Source organism: Solea senegalensis, linkage group LG9, assembly GCF_019176455.1.
Source record: "Solea senegalensis isolate Sse05_10M linkage group LG9, IFAPA_SoseM_1, whole genome shotgun sequence".
NCBI classification, from domain to species: domain Eukaryota; kingdom Metazoa; phylum Chordata; class Actinopteri; order Pleuronectiformes; family Soleidae; genus Solea; species Solea senegalensis.
In genome coordinates this window covers 2,223,710-2,238,894 of record NC_058029.1, presented here as the reverse complement: position 1 = coordinate 2,238,894, position 15,185 = coordinate 2,223,710, and the positions used below count along the sequence as shown (strand labels likewise).

Sequence of the window (15,185 nt, the reverse complement as noted above, 5' to 3'; positions counted from 1 at the left end):
CAAAATCAGTCAAAAAAAACGTAGTTTAGTACGTCGTCCAAAATCAGTCAAAAAAGTCATAGTTTAGTATGTCGTCAAAAATGTGACAAAAATTAAAAAGTAATAAGTGAAAAATACTTTCAGAGTAAAGTAAGAAGTAAAAATATTATTTGAAGTGACTTCACAGAGTTTTATAGTGTTTTATAGAAATCATGAGCAGTCGCTGTCATGCAAAGCTTCACTGTGTAAATATGATGATTAAAACAAAGTCATTTCTCACATTTGGTTTCACATTAAATCTATAATCATACATTCAATTCAATGAAATCACTGAATTCATAATGAAGCAGAGATGTCACTGCAGCTCACGGCCACTAGATGTCAGCGTCTGACGATGCTTTTTAAAGAAAAGTTGCATTTTTAAAGTTGCTTCTCTTTTTTCTCCTCCTGCCTCCCTCTCTCTCTCCCTCTCTCTCCTCTCTCCCTCTCTCTCTCCTCTCTCACTCTCTCTCTCCCTTTCCCTCTCCCTCCCTCTCTCTCTCTCTCTCCTTTCTCACTCTCTCCCTCCCTCCCCCCTCTCTCTGAACCATATAAACCATCCCTCACCAGTGACGCTCACATCCACAAACACCTCGACTCTCACCAGAGCGTTTCTACCATCACACACGTCTGACCTCCTGAATGAGCCGAGAACATCCATCTCCTCTCTCTCTCTCTCTCTCTCTCTCTCGCCCCAGGACTCCCTCCCTCCCTTGCCCTCCATCACTCCTCAACTTCTTCACCTGACACAGGGGCTCAGTTGGGAGGAGATTTTCTTTTTTGTTTCTTTGGCCCTTTTTTTTTTGCAGCTGAGACGATCAGGGACAGTTGGACATGAGGAGACACTGTGGACACAGAGGCATGAGGAGCACATGTGTATGTGACGCCACCCTCCTCGTCCTCCTGCTGCTGCTGTCAATCATCTCTCTGGTGAGTTCAGTCTGGACCCTTTGTGTTCTTTGTTTTTTTAAATATCTCGGCGACGAGTCCAGTGATGAAGGTTTGCAGGAACATGAGGGAACGTCCACATGGAGACACATGGAGACGCTTCGAGGAGTGCAGGCGACACAAAGACCCTCACGGGGCGTAAACAGGAGCAGATGATAGTTGTAGTTTTAAGACCTGTGGTCATTTAATCCTCCTGAAAATAACTCCACATTAAACACCACATTTATGAAAAAGTTAATTCAGTGGATTCATATTTTTAAGCAACATCAAACCTGATGATTACTAAAAAATGAAGCAAATTGCATAATCAACCTTTAAATGTTTTTTTCCACACAATTATAATTATTTTCAATTTATTAAATGATTTTAAGGTAAAGCACTGATTTACTTCTCTTCATTATCTTTTTTGTGAGAAATGTCAGTCAGTCATCATCCACCGCTTTATCCTCCACCAGAGCGTCGCTGTGCCAATCTCAGCTACATCGGGCGATAGGCGGGGTACACCCTGGACAGTTCCTAGTCCATCGCAGGGCCACACACAGATAGAGACAAACAACCATTCACTCTCACACTCACTCCTATGGTCAATCTAGAGTGTCCAATTTACCTAATCCCCACACTGCATGTTTTTGGACTGTGGGAGGAAGCCGGAGAACCCGGAGAGAACCCACGCACACACGGGGAGAACATGCAAACTCCATGCAGAAAGGCCCTTGTTCCAACCGGGGCTCGAACCCGGGTCTTCTCGCTGCAAGGCGAGAGTGCTAACCACTACACCACCGTGTGACCCGTGTGAAATGTCAGTTTTTAAAAAAGAAAAAAAAAAAAACTACGCTCTCAGCACCTTAAGTCCAAAGATGTCCAATCTGTATAAACTGTGACCGGAGGGTTGCCAGTTCAAATCCTAAAGTGGTGTGTATGGGTAAATAAATGCAGAGGTCAAATTCACTATCACTAATAACACGTTCTAATTCAGTTTGTCTTATATAATAGAACACTACCACCTGGTGGATTACCAGATAAATTGCGTGTATGATATAGAGAGGAGAAATGTGTCAGAAAGATGATGAATATTTAAAAAAATAAATGTGATGCCAGCACCTCAGAATCAAAGTATGTTCTATGAATATAAGAATATATTATAAATCTATATATTGTTTATTCTCCTCTGGTCGAGATGTTTTTGAGATCAGCACTGAGGCTTTCAAGGTTTGATCACTTTTAGAATCCCATCAACAGAGTTTGGTTTTTAGTTTATGACATTACTTGTGCAGTATCTGTTAAATATGGACCTTCTGACAATCGTGTGTCCTCTGATTTTAGTCTGATTTGAACAGATTATCATTCCAAATTATCCTGTCGTGTGAGGGTTTAACGGACGCAATTTTAACGTCATCGGACACAAAACTCAGTGATAAAGTTTGTTGCGTCTGTGGTGAGTTTAAAGTTGGACATTGATGTGATCATCAGAGAGAAACACGTCCCTTGAATGTACAGATAAATATTATTCGCTCTGCAGAAAAGTTCAGAATCCCAAACCTCAGGTCAATGGAGGCGGGACTAACACAATGACGACAGAGAAGCGACGTCCAACATGGCTGCCACTAAAGAGCAGCTGTATTTGGATTCCATTTTAAACAACTTCCAATCTAATCGAATCGAATCGAATCGAATCCAGCTCTAAATGGTTTGTGTTTATTTAAGACTTTTCTAGTCTCGATGACTAAGATCACTCATCCATCTGGAGCAACTTGGGGTTAAGTGTTTTGCCCAAGGACACCTCAACATGTAGACTAGCAGAGCTGGGAATTGAACCTGCAACCTTCAAGTTCAAAGACAATGCAAATAATAACAAACAACCTCTAAAAATAATTAAAAGAAAATCTCAAAATATGAAAGAAGCAAACGCCAAAGAGTAATAATTAGTTTTAAACAACAAGACACTGTTGCTCAAACTGCAGCAACCATGCAAAAAAAAACAGCACCATGGAAACTCTGGGGTTCTTTGGGTCAACGCTGCAAACTACACAACTACAATTCTTCTACTTTACGGCACATGGCACAACACAAGCTCGAGCACTGTCGTTCTTTTTGTCGTTAGTTTTAATATCTGATATATTCAAAAATATGTATATATACACATATATTTATACATATTTTTTGTAAATGTTTGTGTTCACGCGGCTGTTTGTTAGATATTAATGAGTCGCACATTAATATATATATATACATATATATATGAATACACTCATATATACTGTATGTGTATACATATATATGTATATATGTATATTAATGTGTGACTCATTAATATCTGACAAACAGCGGCATGAACACAAGCTTTTACACACAAATATTCCTGCAACCGTTCCTCCTCCTCCTTTCACGTTTACAGATGCGTCTCAGAGACACAGACACACACACAGACACACACACAGACACACACAGACAGTGTATGAGAGCAGCCCAAGCCCATTATGACAGAACACAGCAGAATATGTTCCTAACTCGACGCCTTGACAGTTTGTGACAAACCAATTCCTTTTAATCCTGGCAGAGACAGTAACCCCTCAACCCACAGATAAATCTGTCAACAAAGCAATCAAAGCACAACACACACACACACTCCCTCTGTGTGTGTGTGTGTGTGTGTGTGTGTGTGAGGAAAGAAAAAAAATCCCAATAAACTTAATCCCCTACAAACTTCGCTGCCCTTAAAAAGCTCCCGTGGTGTTATCTGTGTTTAATTTGCATAGTGATGGAAAGAAGTCAATTACTATTAATTATTCTCTACAACTTAATACCCATTATCGAATTGAATTCAATGTCTTGAAAAACCATAAACTCAATTTCACAGCTGACTAAACACACTAATCATTTCCCCTCCTCCGCCCCAGCCCCAGCACCGCTGCTCTTTTTTATTCTTTTACTTGAAGAATCTTCTTCTTCTTCCTGTTCTGCACGAACACGACGACCCTTCGCGTTCACACGCAGAGACGGCGGTGATTCACGCGTTTAAATCTCACGTGAACGTGACATGAGATGATCTCAGAGTGAATAAATGAATGCTGGGAGTTTTTTTTGTTGTTGTTTTTTTGTCATACTCGCTGCCAAATTGCTCGGCTATGCTTTAATGGGATGATGATAATTGTTTGCATCCTCAGCGTTCGCCTGCAGCTCCTCCGACAGATTGACAGACCCATGGGAACCTCGCAAACTTATTTTGGCCGCCTTTGAACCAAGTCGTGTGTGAAATAATATGATTATGCATTTTCTCCTCTGGGTAAGTTGGAAAACTGGTGGCCAAGTTTTTTTTCCCCTTCTCCTCCTCTTCCTCTATCTTCCTCGTCGTCTTCTTCAAACTGCCCCTCTCACTCGCTCTAATATCCCACAGTCTGTCCACACTCGGTGTTTATCCTCCCTCAGAAGTCACGCTTCATAATTGTGCCCCGGCCTCTCAAAGACTCTCAGCTTCCTGTGATGTCTTGACACACTTTTTTGATTTGTCATCATCTCTGACCCCCAGGTAACACTTTGATTTCACTGAGAAGAACTTGAACACTTAGTGGGTGTCAGATGCTCTTAGCTGATCCATCAGCTTAGCGACGGGGAAACCTCACAAGGCGAGAGCAGATAAATTCACCGTAAACGACCGTGACGACAATCGCACGCAGACACATCACACGTTAGTCCAGACGCTCACATCTCGCTCAAGTGGAGAGGAAACTGGGCTTGTAATCAGAAGCGTTGTCGATTCAAATCCCCCTAAACAGTCCCCCCCACACACACACACTGCAAAAACTGCTCCTAAAAATGAGTCAAATATTCATAATCGTATTTAAATGTTTCTTGGCTGTAGATTTTTAAAACGAGGGAAAAACTCATCAAAACAAGACAAAACTGGACAAAATTTGAGAAAGAAAAAAAATTGTTTTACTTTTTATAAAAAGTCTTCCTTGATAAAACGGAAAAATGTATAACTTAGAATTTATTGTATTTGTAACCAGTTGTACTGCAAAAACTGCCCCTAAAATAAGCCACATATTCTTAAATTGATTTAAATTTTCTTGTTTTAAGAAAAATAATCTGCCAATGGTTTTGAGCAAATTTTGCTTGTCTAGAATTCTTAAAACTAGTTTGTAAATCTACAGCCACTTTCAGACTTTAATGTTCCTTAAAACGAGGAAATAACTGATCAAAAACGACACAAAATTTAAGAAAGAAATGTTCCATTTAGAATCAGCCAAGCAAATTCTAAGGAAATGTTGCTAAAACTAAATCTACAGCCACGTTCAGACTCTAATACTCACACGGGTAACAACACAACAATAAAAGTGTAGCATCGCGCAAAAATTTATTCTTTGCGGGGACGAGTTTGAGCTCGTGATTTTGTGCCAAACTTTGTGAGATGCACAAAAAAATGTTTCCCAGTGAAAGATTACAATGAATTCAGGTCTTTTATCATCATCTTATATCATATCATGAGAAGATTTAGGGAGTCAGAACCTGATAGAACCAGATTCAACATCTGCCAAGACGGGTTGTGGTGAAAGGAAAATGGGAGACAGAGAACAGAGGACAGAGAACTGAGAACAGAGATCAGAGAACAGAGGACAGAGAACTGAGGACTGAGGACAGAGATCAGAGATCAGAGAACAGAGGACAGAGATCAGAGGACAGAGAACAGAGGACAGAGATCAGAGATCAGAGAACAGAGGACAGAGATCAGAGGACAGACGTATATATTACTCATATAAGCAGCAGCATAAATTGTTGCAAAAAATGACACTAGTATCAATTTTAAAAGACATTTTTTAACAGAGGATCGAGATCTGATCTTTAAACACATAATGATACGAATTCAAAACTTGCAGGAATACATTTTTAGAAACAGAATAAAAGATAAATAAAGGAACAAATGACACATTTGAATTGGTGCTGCAATTTTTCATGGATTAGAGTTTGCTAACTGCAATTTTAAATACATTAAATTCTCAGATTTATTCTGAACAACAACTGACTCTTTATTTTCTTTCATTTCTGGACTCGGCCGTCTCTAAACTCAGTGGCAGCACAAACCCCGCGTCTCCTCGTCCATTCTCACCGTTAAACTACAAGTGTCGCATTCACAAATCCTCTGCACACAGGAAGTCACAGTGGCTGGCGGTTTAAATGAAAACTGACACACTTTCATTCTCCCTCGCAGGCTTTTTGTGCCGCGCCGAGTCATCCCGCTCCTCTGCTGCTTTCTATTAAAGCACAAATTTGTTGGAGGTCCATCCCATAGAATCTCCCCGAGGGAAGCCAGGGGGGGGAGAGGGGGAGGGGGCGTTTATTTATCTTCCTCTTCCAAAGAACGGACGTCTGCTCCTTATCACAGTCTCACCACAGAGTAGATACTATTTAAGGTTTGTCCAAACAGCCTGTCTACGTATATATATATATATATATACACATATATATATATATATATATATATACATACACATATATATATACACACATATATATATGTGTGTATATATATATATACACACATATATATATATACATATATACATACATACATACATATACATATATATGTATATATACACATGTATATATATGTATATATATATACATATGTGTTTGTTAGTGTTAGACATGTGAACCTTAACCGTGGTGAAAAACCCTGGATTTAAACATTTCCTAAAAGCTACAGAAAGCCAAACAGGTCACGTTTGTTACTACAAAGCTGTGTGTTGTGTGATCATGTTGTTGGAGGTCAGAGGTCAGATTTAGTGATTGCTTCGTGACTCTCTATGACTTCTCTGCTTTTTACACTTAGTTTACGACTGACTGTTATTGTTAATAAATTAATTAAATGTGACACTAAGGTCTCAGTGTGGTACAAACTCACACATGCAGCATCTGCCTAGACAGGTTGTGGTGAAAGGAAAAATTAAATGTCCTCGCTTTCTGAAAAACAAGAATTCTCACTTTAAGAAGTTTTCTCAGTTTGACAGAACGTAATTCATATCTTTCATAAAACTGAAGTTATTATTGTTTTCCCCTGAATTTGTGCAGTTAGAATTTGAAGCAATTTTAAGTTTACGTTAAATTCGTTACATACGTCGCGTTCACACGTTTTCAGTTCAACATGAAAGAGCTGAAAATTTTCATTGTTGATTAAATGAATTTATAATCAGATATTTTCACAATGTTGGAGCAATTTTTTTAATGTAAAAAATAAAACTCAAAGTGAAATAAATAAACACATTAAAAAGATGAAGTCATGTTTTTGTATGAAATTCTTCCAACGTACGACTGGAATCAAATAAAATCCATGAAATTTATGAATAAATTAAACAAAGCCAATTAAGCAGATAATTCGTTTCACCTTTGTCTGCAGACGCCGCGTGTTTGTGCCGTTATTTGATATTTAATAAAAGCCAATATGTGTTAATCCCGGCGTTATCAGAGTGTGACTGTTGACCTTTACGCCGCCATCTTCTCCCTCGTCCTCTGCTCCTCTTTCCTCTTGTTGGTCTTTGATAGCGACAGAGAAAACCTGACGTCTCAGTGTTTCCTCTGATCTGCCTCTAATCTCCCCCGGCTGGATTACAGGTTGTGCTCTAATCCGTAAAGTGTCTTCTTCAGTGAATGTGAATCCCTGCGTCAGGTGCTTTAGATGAGAAGCTAATTACATGTCACAGTTTGGATTGTGAACACAAACAGAAGTAAAGGATTTTAAATGTGACCAAAGATTTATGAGTCGTTCTGATAATCTGGTGAGAAATAAAATGTTCCCGTGAGACGTCGTCGTCAAAGTAGAGACGGTAGAAATGTAATGCTGACAAAATCATTAAAAAAACAGATTAATGTTATTTTTAAAATCTCCTTAAACCTTTAAACGCTTAATGTTCATCAAATTTTTATATCAAGAAAAAATACCTGAAAATATTCATCTCTTAAAGTAACTCCATGATTAGTGCCACAGGAATAATACATAACTTACATGTGTTCATGTGTTCATACGTCACATCTTCATCTACTTATGTTGTCGAGTCAAAGTTCTGATTCATTTTAACATATTTAATATATGTTGGAGATGAACGTTAGTGTTTTTCACTTTGATCTACAGTTGGACATTGTTGCCTTTGACGACACTCTCTAACCAATCAGAGGGATTAGGGATTATAAATAGATTTTGGAATTCAAAATTTTGGGATTGCATCTTCTGACATCTTCTGACATTCTCTATAATCTTATCACATAAAAAAAAAAAACTTTTGTCATGTTGAGCGTGAACGCAGCCAAAGCCTAAAAATATTAGAATTCATCCCATCATCACTTCAGAAATGAACATAAATAAAGAGAACAAACGGAAAGACGATACAAAGACACAGTGTTTTTAAAAGCGTTTTCACTCATTCACTCTCTGAGTCTATAAGAAAAGCATTTCAGTGAAGGTTCACGTCCTCGGGAGCTTTTCCTTTGACTCTAATGGAGTCTATAAATCTGAGCGGGACGTCTCAAGCCGTCTCCGTCTCCGTCCACTTCATCTTTTCACAGGACGTCGGCGGAGAAGCAACATGACACACGTTTGTTTTGCAGCCTTAGAAGACAGAGGCTGTTCATTAATACTGTTTCACTGCGTCGCTGCACAGGAAGTTCATGTGTTCACCACAGACACATCGCACAGTGGACAGACACAATCACAGCAGGACGGAATTCTCTATCTTCAAAATGTGCTGTGACCATGTTTCACCACTAGGATGCGCCAGAGCTGCCTAAATGTGCATCACCTGTTTGTTTTTTCTACATTATATATTGCATTATATTACTAAATTCATTTATTTTCTACTTGCACATTTAATAGTTTAATCTAATCTAAACTCAAAACCACCAGATTAAAACCGTCAGACTCTTCATTTACGATCGTATATGACGACATTTGGAGAAGGTTTTATACAGAAACATGAAAAACTGTCTGACTCATTTTAGATGATAAAATTTAAATAATAAAACAAATAATACAAATAATAATAATAACAAATAATAAAACACATTTCTGACTTTTCTTCGGACTGTGAGTCTTTTTCACGTGCTAGCGCCCCCTATGGACAACAGGTCTGTAGTTATTATTTAAGTCATATGACGTTTTTCTCTAAATTCTGACTTTAACTACAAACTAACTACAAAATAATTGATCAAAAACTCTTGTTAACCTTTGGCAGAATCTCAGAATTCTGACTTTAATCTCAAAATTCAGACTTTTTTTCTCAGAATTCTGAGATCAAAAGTCAGAAATCAGAATTTTCCTCTGACTGTGAGTCTTTTTCACGTGGCAACACATTAGCGCCCCCTATGGACGAGCTGTCACAGGTCTGTTATTTTCCTGTGTTTTCGGCGAGGCAGGAAAAATCCAGCGGCTCCAAGAGTCAACGGCGCTAATGGTTTACTGGCGTCAGGTCATTCATCATCGAGGCTTCTTCAAAAACAGCCGGAGGCCACGTTTTCAAAGTCCTTCACTGAAGGAAGACGAGCGAGAGCACAACACGAAGACGATCACAACACTGCAGTCGCTGCGCTCAGTGTCACTCAGTGAACTCCTGATTTTACTGAGTATTGATCGCAGCGTGAAGCTCTGACCAGATAGATCTGCTGTCACAGTACTGTGTCTGTCTGTCTGTCTCTTTCTCTCTGTCTGTCTGTCTCTCTGTCACCTGTGTGATCGTTGGACGAGTGAATCATAAATCATCCACTCAGGGATCCAACGTTCAGCAGGTAATAGCAGAAGTGCTTCATTCATCTGGACGAGTGGCAGGAATATCTTTAATCTTGATTGAGACGTTTCTCGCGCACACACACACACACAGTGTAAGACTTTAACATTAAGGTGTTAAAGGACACTTGTGTGGACAAATAAATCACCTGTATTTGTCCTCGTTTCTCCTTGTCAACAACCGAGCAAACGTCCGACCGCTGACATTGAACAAAAAACAAAAACAAACAGATTATGTTGAAGGGAAAATGTTTGACGCTCATATCTAACAAAAGCAGGAAGTGGATTGTGTGGATCGGACATGGTCCCAACCTTCAGGACAGGTCCTCACGTGGACGTTAATGAGCTTCCAGATCATGTCCATGAGGACTTGTGTAGTCCTGGTCCACGTTTTCTTTCCATAAAAGAAATAAAGACTTTAAGATCCTTTATGTTCAACCTGTTTCTGTATTTCTATTTTTACTTTGGAGGAAAGTCCAATTTAAATAAGAAGAGTTTTCATCCATTCATCCGTCACGACAGAATTCACGTGCCTTCAAAACAAGCCAAAGCTTAGCTTAAAGTTAGCTTAAATATGACATTTCTGATAGCATCTAGCAAGCAGACATTAGCTTAAGGTTAATTTAGCATTAGCTAAAATATGCTATAATATGAATTATGTGAGGACCTTATGAAGAAAAACCTGCTCGAACCCGAACTATTGAACCGACGAGAGCATCAGCCTGTCTCGTGCTGTTAGCTGAGGTAGCAGAGGACGTGTCAGAACATCATGTGACTTATAACTAATGTCGTCATGTTTATAGGGAAAATATCACATACTACGTAATATTTGTTTGATTTCCTCTCATTTTTAATATTCTTCTTGTTTGTTCTTCCAGGTCACCTGTGCTGTTTCTCCAAGTTCAGGAAGTTCGGACTTAAGAGAGAGCTCAAAACCCAAAGTGAAGACGTACTGGACGGAAAGCAGCAAGGCGTTCTCCATCAGCCGCCTGCTCTCACAGTCGCTCGACGACAAAGACAACTTCACCTCGCTGGATCTGAGCTACGAAGACGCAGACGCCTTCTCCAAACAGGAGCAGTGGAACTGGCTTCACAACGCCTCCAACCACCGCGACCCTCGATCCAGGACCAAGCGGAGGCCGATCGTCAAGACCGGCAAGTTCAAGAAGATGTTCGGCTGGGGCGACTTTCACTCCAACATCAAGACGGTGAAGCTCAACCTGCTCATCACCGGTAAAATCGTGGATCACGGCAACGGCACGTTCAGCGTCTACTTCCGCCACAACTCAACGGGTCAGGGCAACGTTTCTGTGGGACTTGTTCCTCCGACAAAGGCCGTGGAGTTCCAGGTTCACCAGCAGCACCATCAGTACCAGCAGCAGCAGCAGCAGACGGCACTGGAGACCAAGGATACCAAGCTCTTCAACTGCAGGGTGGAGTACGAGAAGGTGGAGAAAGGCACCAGGAACTCGCTGTGCGCCCACGACCCGTCGCAGAGTTGCCCGCAGGAGCAGACGCAGAGCCACGTGTCCTGGCTCTGCTCCAAACCCTTCAAGGTCATCTGCATCTTCATCACCTTCTACAGCACCGACTACAAGCTGGTGCAGAAGGTGTGTCCAGACTACAACTACCACAGCGACACCCCCTACCTGCCCACCGGGTGATCGCAGCGCCTCCAAACACAGAGACAGAAAGACAGGCTGTCGGTTCCTGAGCAATGTCAGAATATCTGAAAGGAAAACGGAGTCGAGACTCTTCAAAACCTGAGAAGTTGACAGGTTTTATTACAGCTAACACATCCTGATATTGCTCCGATGAGCAGCTCTGCCCTCGGGTCAATGTGAGAGCATTTAGGGAGGCGGTTATCGCCTCGCAAAACACTCATACTATATGCATAGCTGCTTACACGGAAAAAGGGGAAAATTCTCAAGCCAACCATGAAAATACGCTGATTGTATTTATGTAAATATCGTGGATTCCACACACACAAAGGCCAGAAAACAATTTTGTTTACGTTTTCCTCGCCGCTATTTCCACCGTTTATGTCGAGCGTGTGTTCCCGTGTCCATCATGCTTCCCGTCCTCTGGTGATCACCGCGAACACGTCAATGTCAACGCAAAGAAGAAGAAGAACCTGTCAGTTTGCATTAGAGGGAAAACGCTAACATATTTTTTGAGTGGTGTTGTTTTTCTGTCGTCGTCGTCGTCGTCGAACCCTCGTCCACGTCCGTGCATGAACTCAGTCTGTCCATCTATACTTTCATGTTATTGCAGCTGTCATGAATAATCTTCATCACGTTTTACAGGAGGGGTAAAAAAAAAAAGAGGTTTAAGGTTTAAATTCTGTGTCGTGTGATTGCAGTTTGAAGACGACGCGAGGAAACGGTGCAATAACAGCGGCAGAAGATGCAAAAGATTAATGAAACGGCTCCAATTCTGCTTTTTTTCTCAGTCCTGTGTTTCCATTTTAGACATTTTGACAAAAGCTCATATGATAGTTTAGTAGGAGCAAGTTTTAGGGACAAGCCAATCTGGAATTGGTCCAATACTGGTCCTAATCCCCTGGATTGGACACCAGGAAAAAAAAAGAGAAAAGCAAAGAAAAAGTCATGTCTGATGTGAACTGATGTAAACACTAATAAATATCACGTAAACCGCTTCAATATGCACAGACTGTAATGAAGAGCGACGTCATGTGACCAAGATAAAAGAAGAAAAAATGCAAATCAAGCAAAGTGTGATTTTGTTTATTAAAAAAGATGAAATAATAACAAGCAGCAGCTTTTTAATTGAGTCATTTTGTCGTTTATTTATTTATTTGCATTTTCCAGCTTCTTAAATGTGAACATGTTCTGGTTTTGAGAACAAAATCATTTTGTGAAAAATGTTAAACAGTTAAACAAGATATAAATAATAATTCACTAATAACTGTAAAGTCTCAAGGTTGAGATAAAACAATCACCACTAAAATCTTTGATTCCAAGTGAATGTTTGTGTTAAAGGTGAACGGACTCTCGAGAGGTCACAAGGTCACAGCGACCTTGACCACTGAACACTGAACAGCAAGAGTCCGGGCGAACGTTTCAGCCAAACTTCAATCACTGTCTTGAGAATGTGAGGTCACAGTGACCTTGACCATTCAAATGTACAAAAGTCAACGTCGAGTGAACAAGTGAATGTGCGAGTGAACAAGTGAACGTGTGAGTGAACATTTGAGCGTGCGAGAGAACAAGTGAACGTGCGAGTGAACAATTGAACGTACGAGTGAACAAGTGAACGTACGAGTGAACAAGTGAACGTGCGAGTGAACAAGTGAACGTACGAGTGAACAAGTGAACGTACGACTGAACAATTGAATGTACGAGTGAGTGTCAGCACATTTTAGTCCTTGAATTTGAGGGAACGGGTCCTGAAAAGTCCTTGAAAGATTGATATCAAGTAAAAGGCAAAAAGAGTTTTTTGGATCCAACTGCGAGATGATCAAATTTGAGAAGATTTCTCTGGAGACAATTCAAAGACGACACATTCACCACAAACTCTCATCCCATCGTCGTGAATGTTTGTGCCGACGTTTGAAAGGAAACTGCGCTCCGTCTGCAGCCGTCGCTGGAAACGACAGGAGCGAAGTTTCAAGGTCAAACGTCGTTCAGAGGATAACTCGTTTATAGAGATGAGTAAAAGCTGAGAAAGAACAAAAATGAGAAAGTGAGAAGTGGTGAATTTTTAACTCCAGATGAGTCAGGACGAACATGAGGGAAAAAAACAGCAGGCGCTAATCGCACATTCCACCTCGCCAACATGATCACACACACACACACACACACAAGCCTAACACTGGGCTTTTAATGATATTGGATGTTCCAATTGGCTATTAAACCTTCATTACATAAATTGGGAGCCGGTGGCTGCGTGTGAAGCATTTAGTGGAAATGAAGCCCGGTGTAAGTGGGAGCTCTGCAGAGTCAACACCACGGAAAGATGGAATTAAAAAGAAAAAAAAAGTACAAATGTGCACCTAGGGGCAAAATCACTGCCGTCTATTTAAATTCACGCTTCTTTCATAGAGTACGCTCAGGTGTGTGTGTGTGTGTGTGACACAGGAGAACCTGGACGCCGTCCAAAGTGTCAACGTGGGCTGTATTTTCTGACATGACGGCCGGAGAAGAAGAAAAAAGAACCTCCGCCTGTGGGATGATTGAGCATAAAGAGGAATTTATGACGTGGAGGAACAAGGCTGGCAGAAATTACTGGAAGCACCTGACTCGTAAATTGAGAGCGTGTTTCTGTCACAGAGAAGAAGGAGTGACTAATGTGTGACGAAGGCTCTCTGAGGCCGCGCTCTCACCGTCTCTGGAGAAGTCTTTGATATTTCGGGGACAGTTTACTCGCTCGCCTCCGGAGGATGAAACGCAGACAATGCAGCCTCATTATTCACCGAGTCTCACAAGAGTAAACAGTCTCGAGTGTTTGTGGAGCGAGAGCTGCAGCGAGTGTCACGCACTGGATTATGTTCTGATGTGGTTTAAAGTGACAGTTACACACATTCAGCCACTTAATAAAAAGACTCATCACATAAAATCTACGTGTTTCCAAGTTTCAGAACACGATCACGTGTGAGACAGTAAAGCACTCACTCTCCCACACCAAAGTCCACAGAGAAAATCAGTGATTTGAGCCTCTGCTGCCTCGTGTGGTCACTTTGTGACACTGTAGTCAATCTTAACAAAGCAGCGGATCAACAACTCCTGTGTGTGTGATGTTAAATCCCTGGTTTCCCTGCGACTTATTTGTGGGTCCCAACCCAGTGTTTGAGAACCACTGCCTCAAAGCAGACTTCAAAAACAATGCACATGTGAATGAACACGTTTGTCACATTATTAATATACTGTACGTGATGATGATGATGATGATGATGATGATGATGAGTCTCAGTTTGTGAGCAGACAGCGTTTTTCCTCCGGAGTTAAATCTTTTATTAACTTTCAGATCAGCGCTCGCACCTTCAGTGGAACTCGGTGAAATGATCAAACGGAGCAGACTTATGTTTTTATTAAATTCAATTCACTTCTTATTTATTCATTTAAAACTGAGCAGAAGAAGACCAAGTTTTTCCTTCATAAAAAATAATGACCTCAAATATTTAATGTCCTGAATAATCTGCACGACTGGAGAGACGTCGCGTTCGTTCAAGTCGCCGCGTTTTCTTTAAACTGACGTTCAATTTAAAGCTCACGACAAAGAAGTGAGAGCAACAGTGTCTGAAGTGATCTGTGGATCCAGATCTGCTGCCGCGCTTCAGGCCTCTGGATGCTGGAGTCGTCCATGCCTGCCGTCTGCCTCCCCCACCCTCACCCCTCACCCTCACCCCCTCACCCCAATCCCTGATTAATGTGTTCTGGGCGGGCGCTGTCACAAATGGCAGAGAGAATCATGGGATTTCTCCTTCAGA

The 15,185-nt window shown here is 40.9% G+C and overlaps 1 protein-coding gene across 1 annotated transcript; it reads left to right on the top strand.

Annotated features, from left to right (window-relative positions):
* The first annotated feature begins 726 nt into the window (after window positions 1–726).
* LOC122774932 (neurexophilin-1) lies at window positions 727–12,514 on the top strand. Its single transcript, XM_044034545.1, has 2 exons — window positions 727–948; window positions 10,615–12,514. Exons 1-2 carry the CDS (start codon window positions 853–855, stop codon window positions 11,398–11,400), a joined length of 882 nt encoding a protein of 293 aa, XP_043890480.1. The 5' UTR covers window positions 727–852; the 3' UTR covers window positions 11,401–12,514.
* The last annotated feature ends 2,671 nt before the right edge of the window (window positions 12,515–15,185 follow it).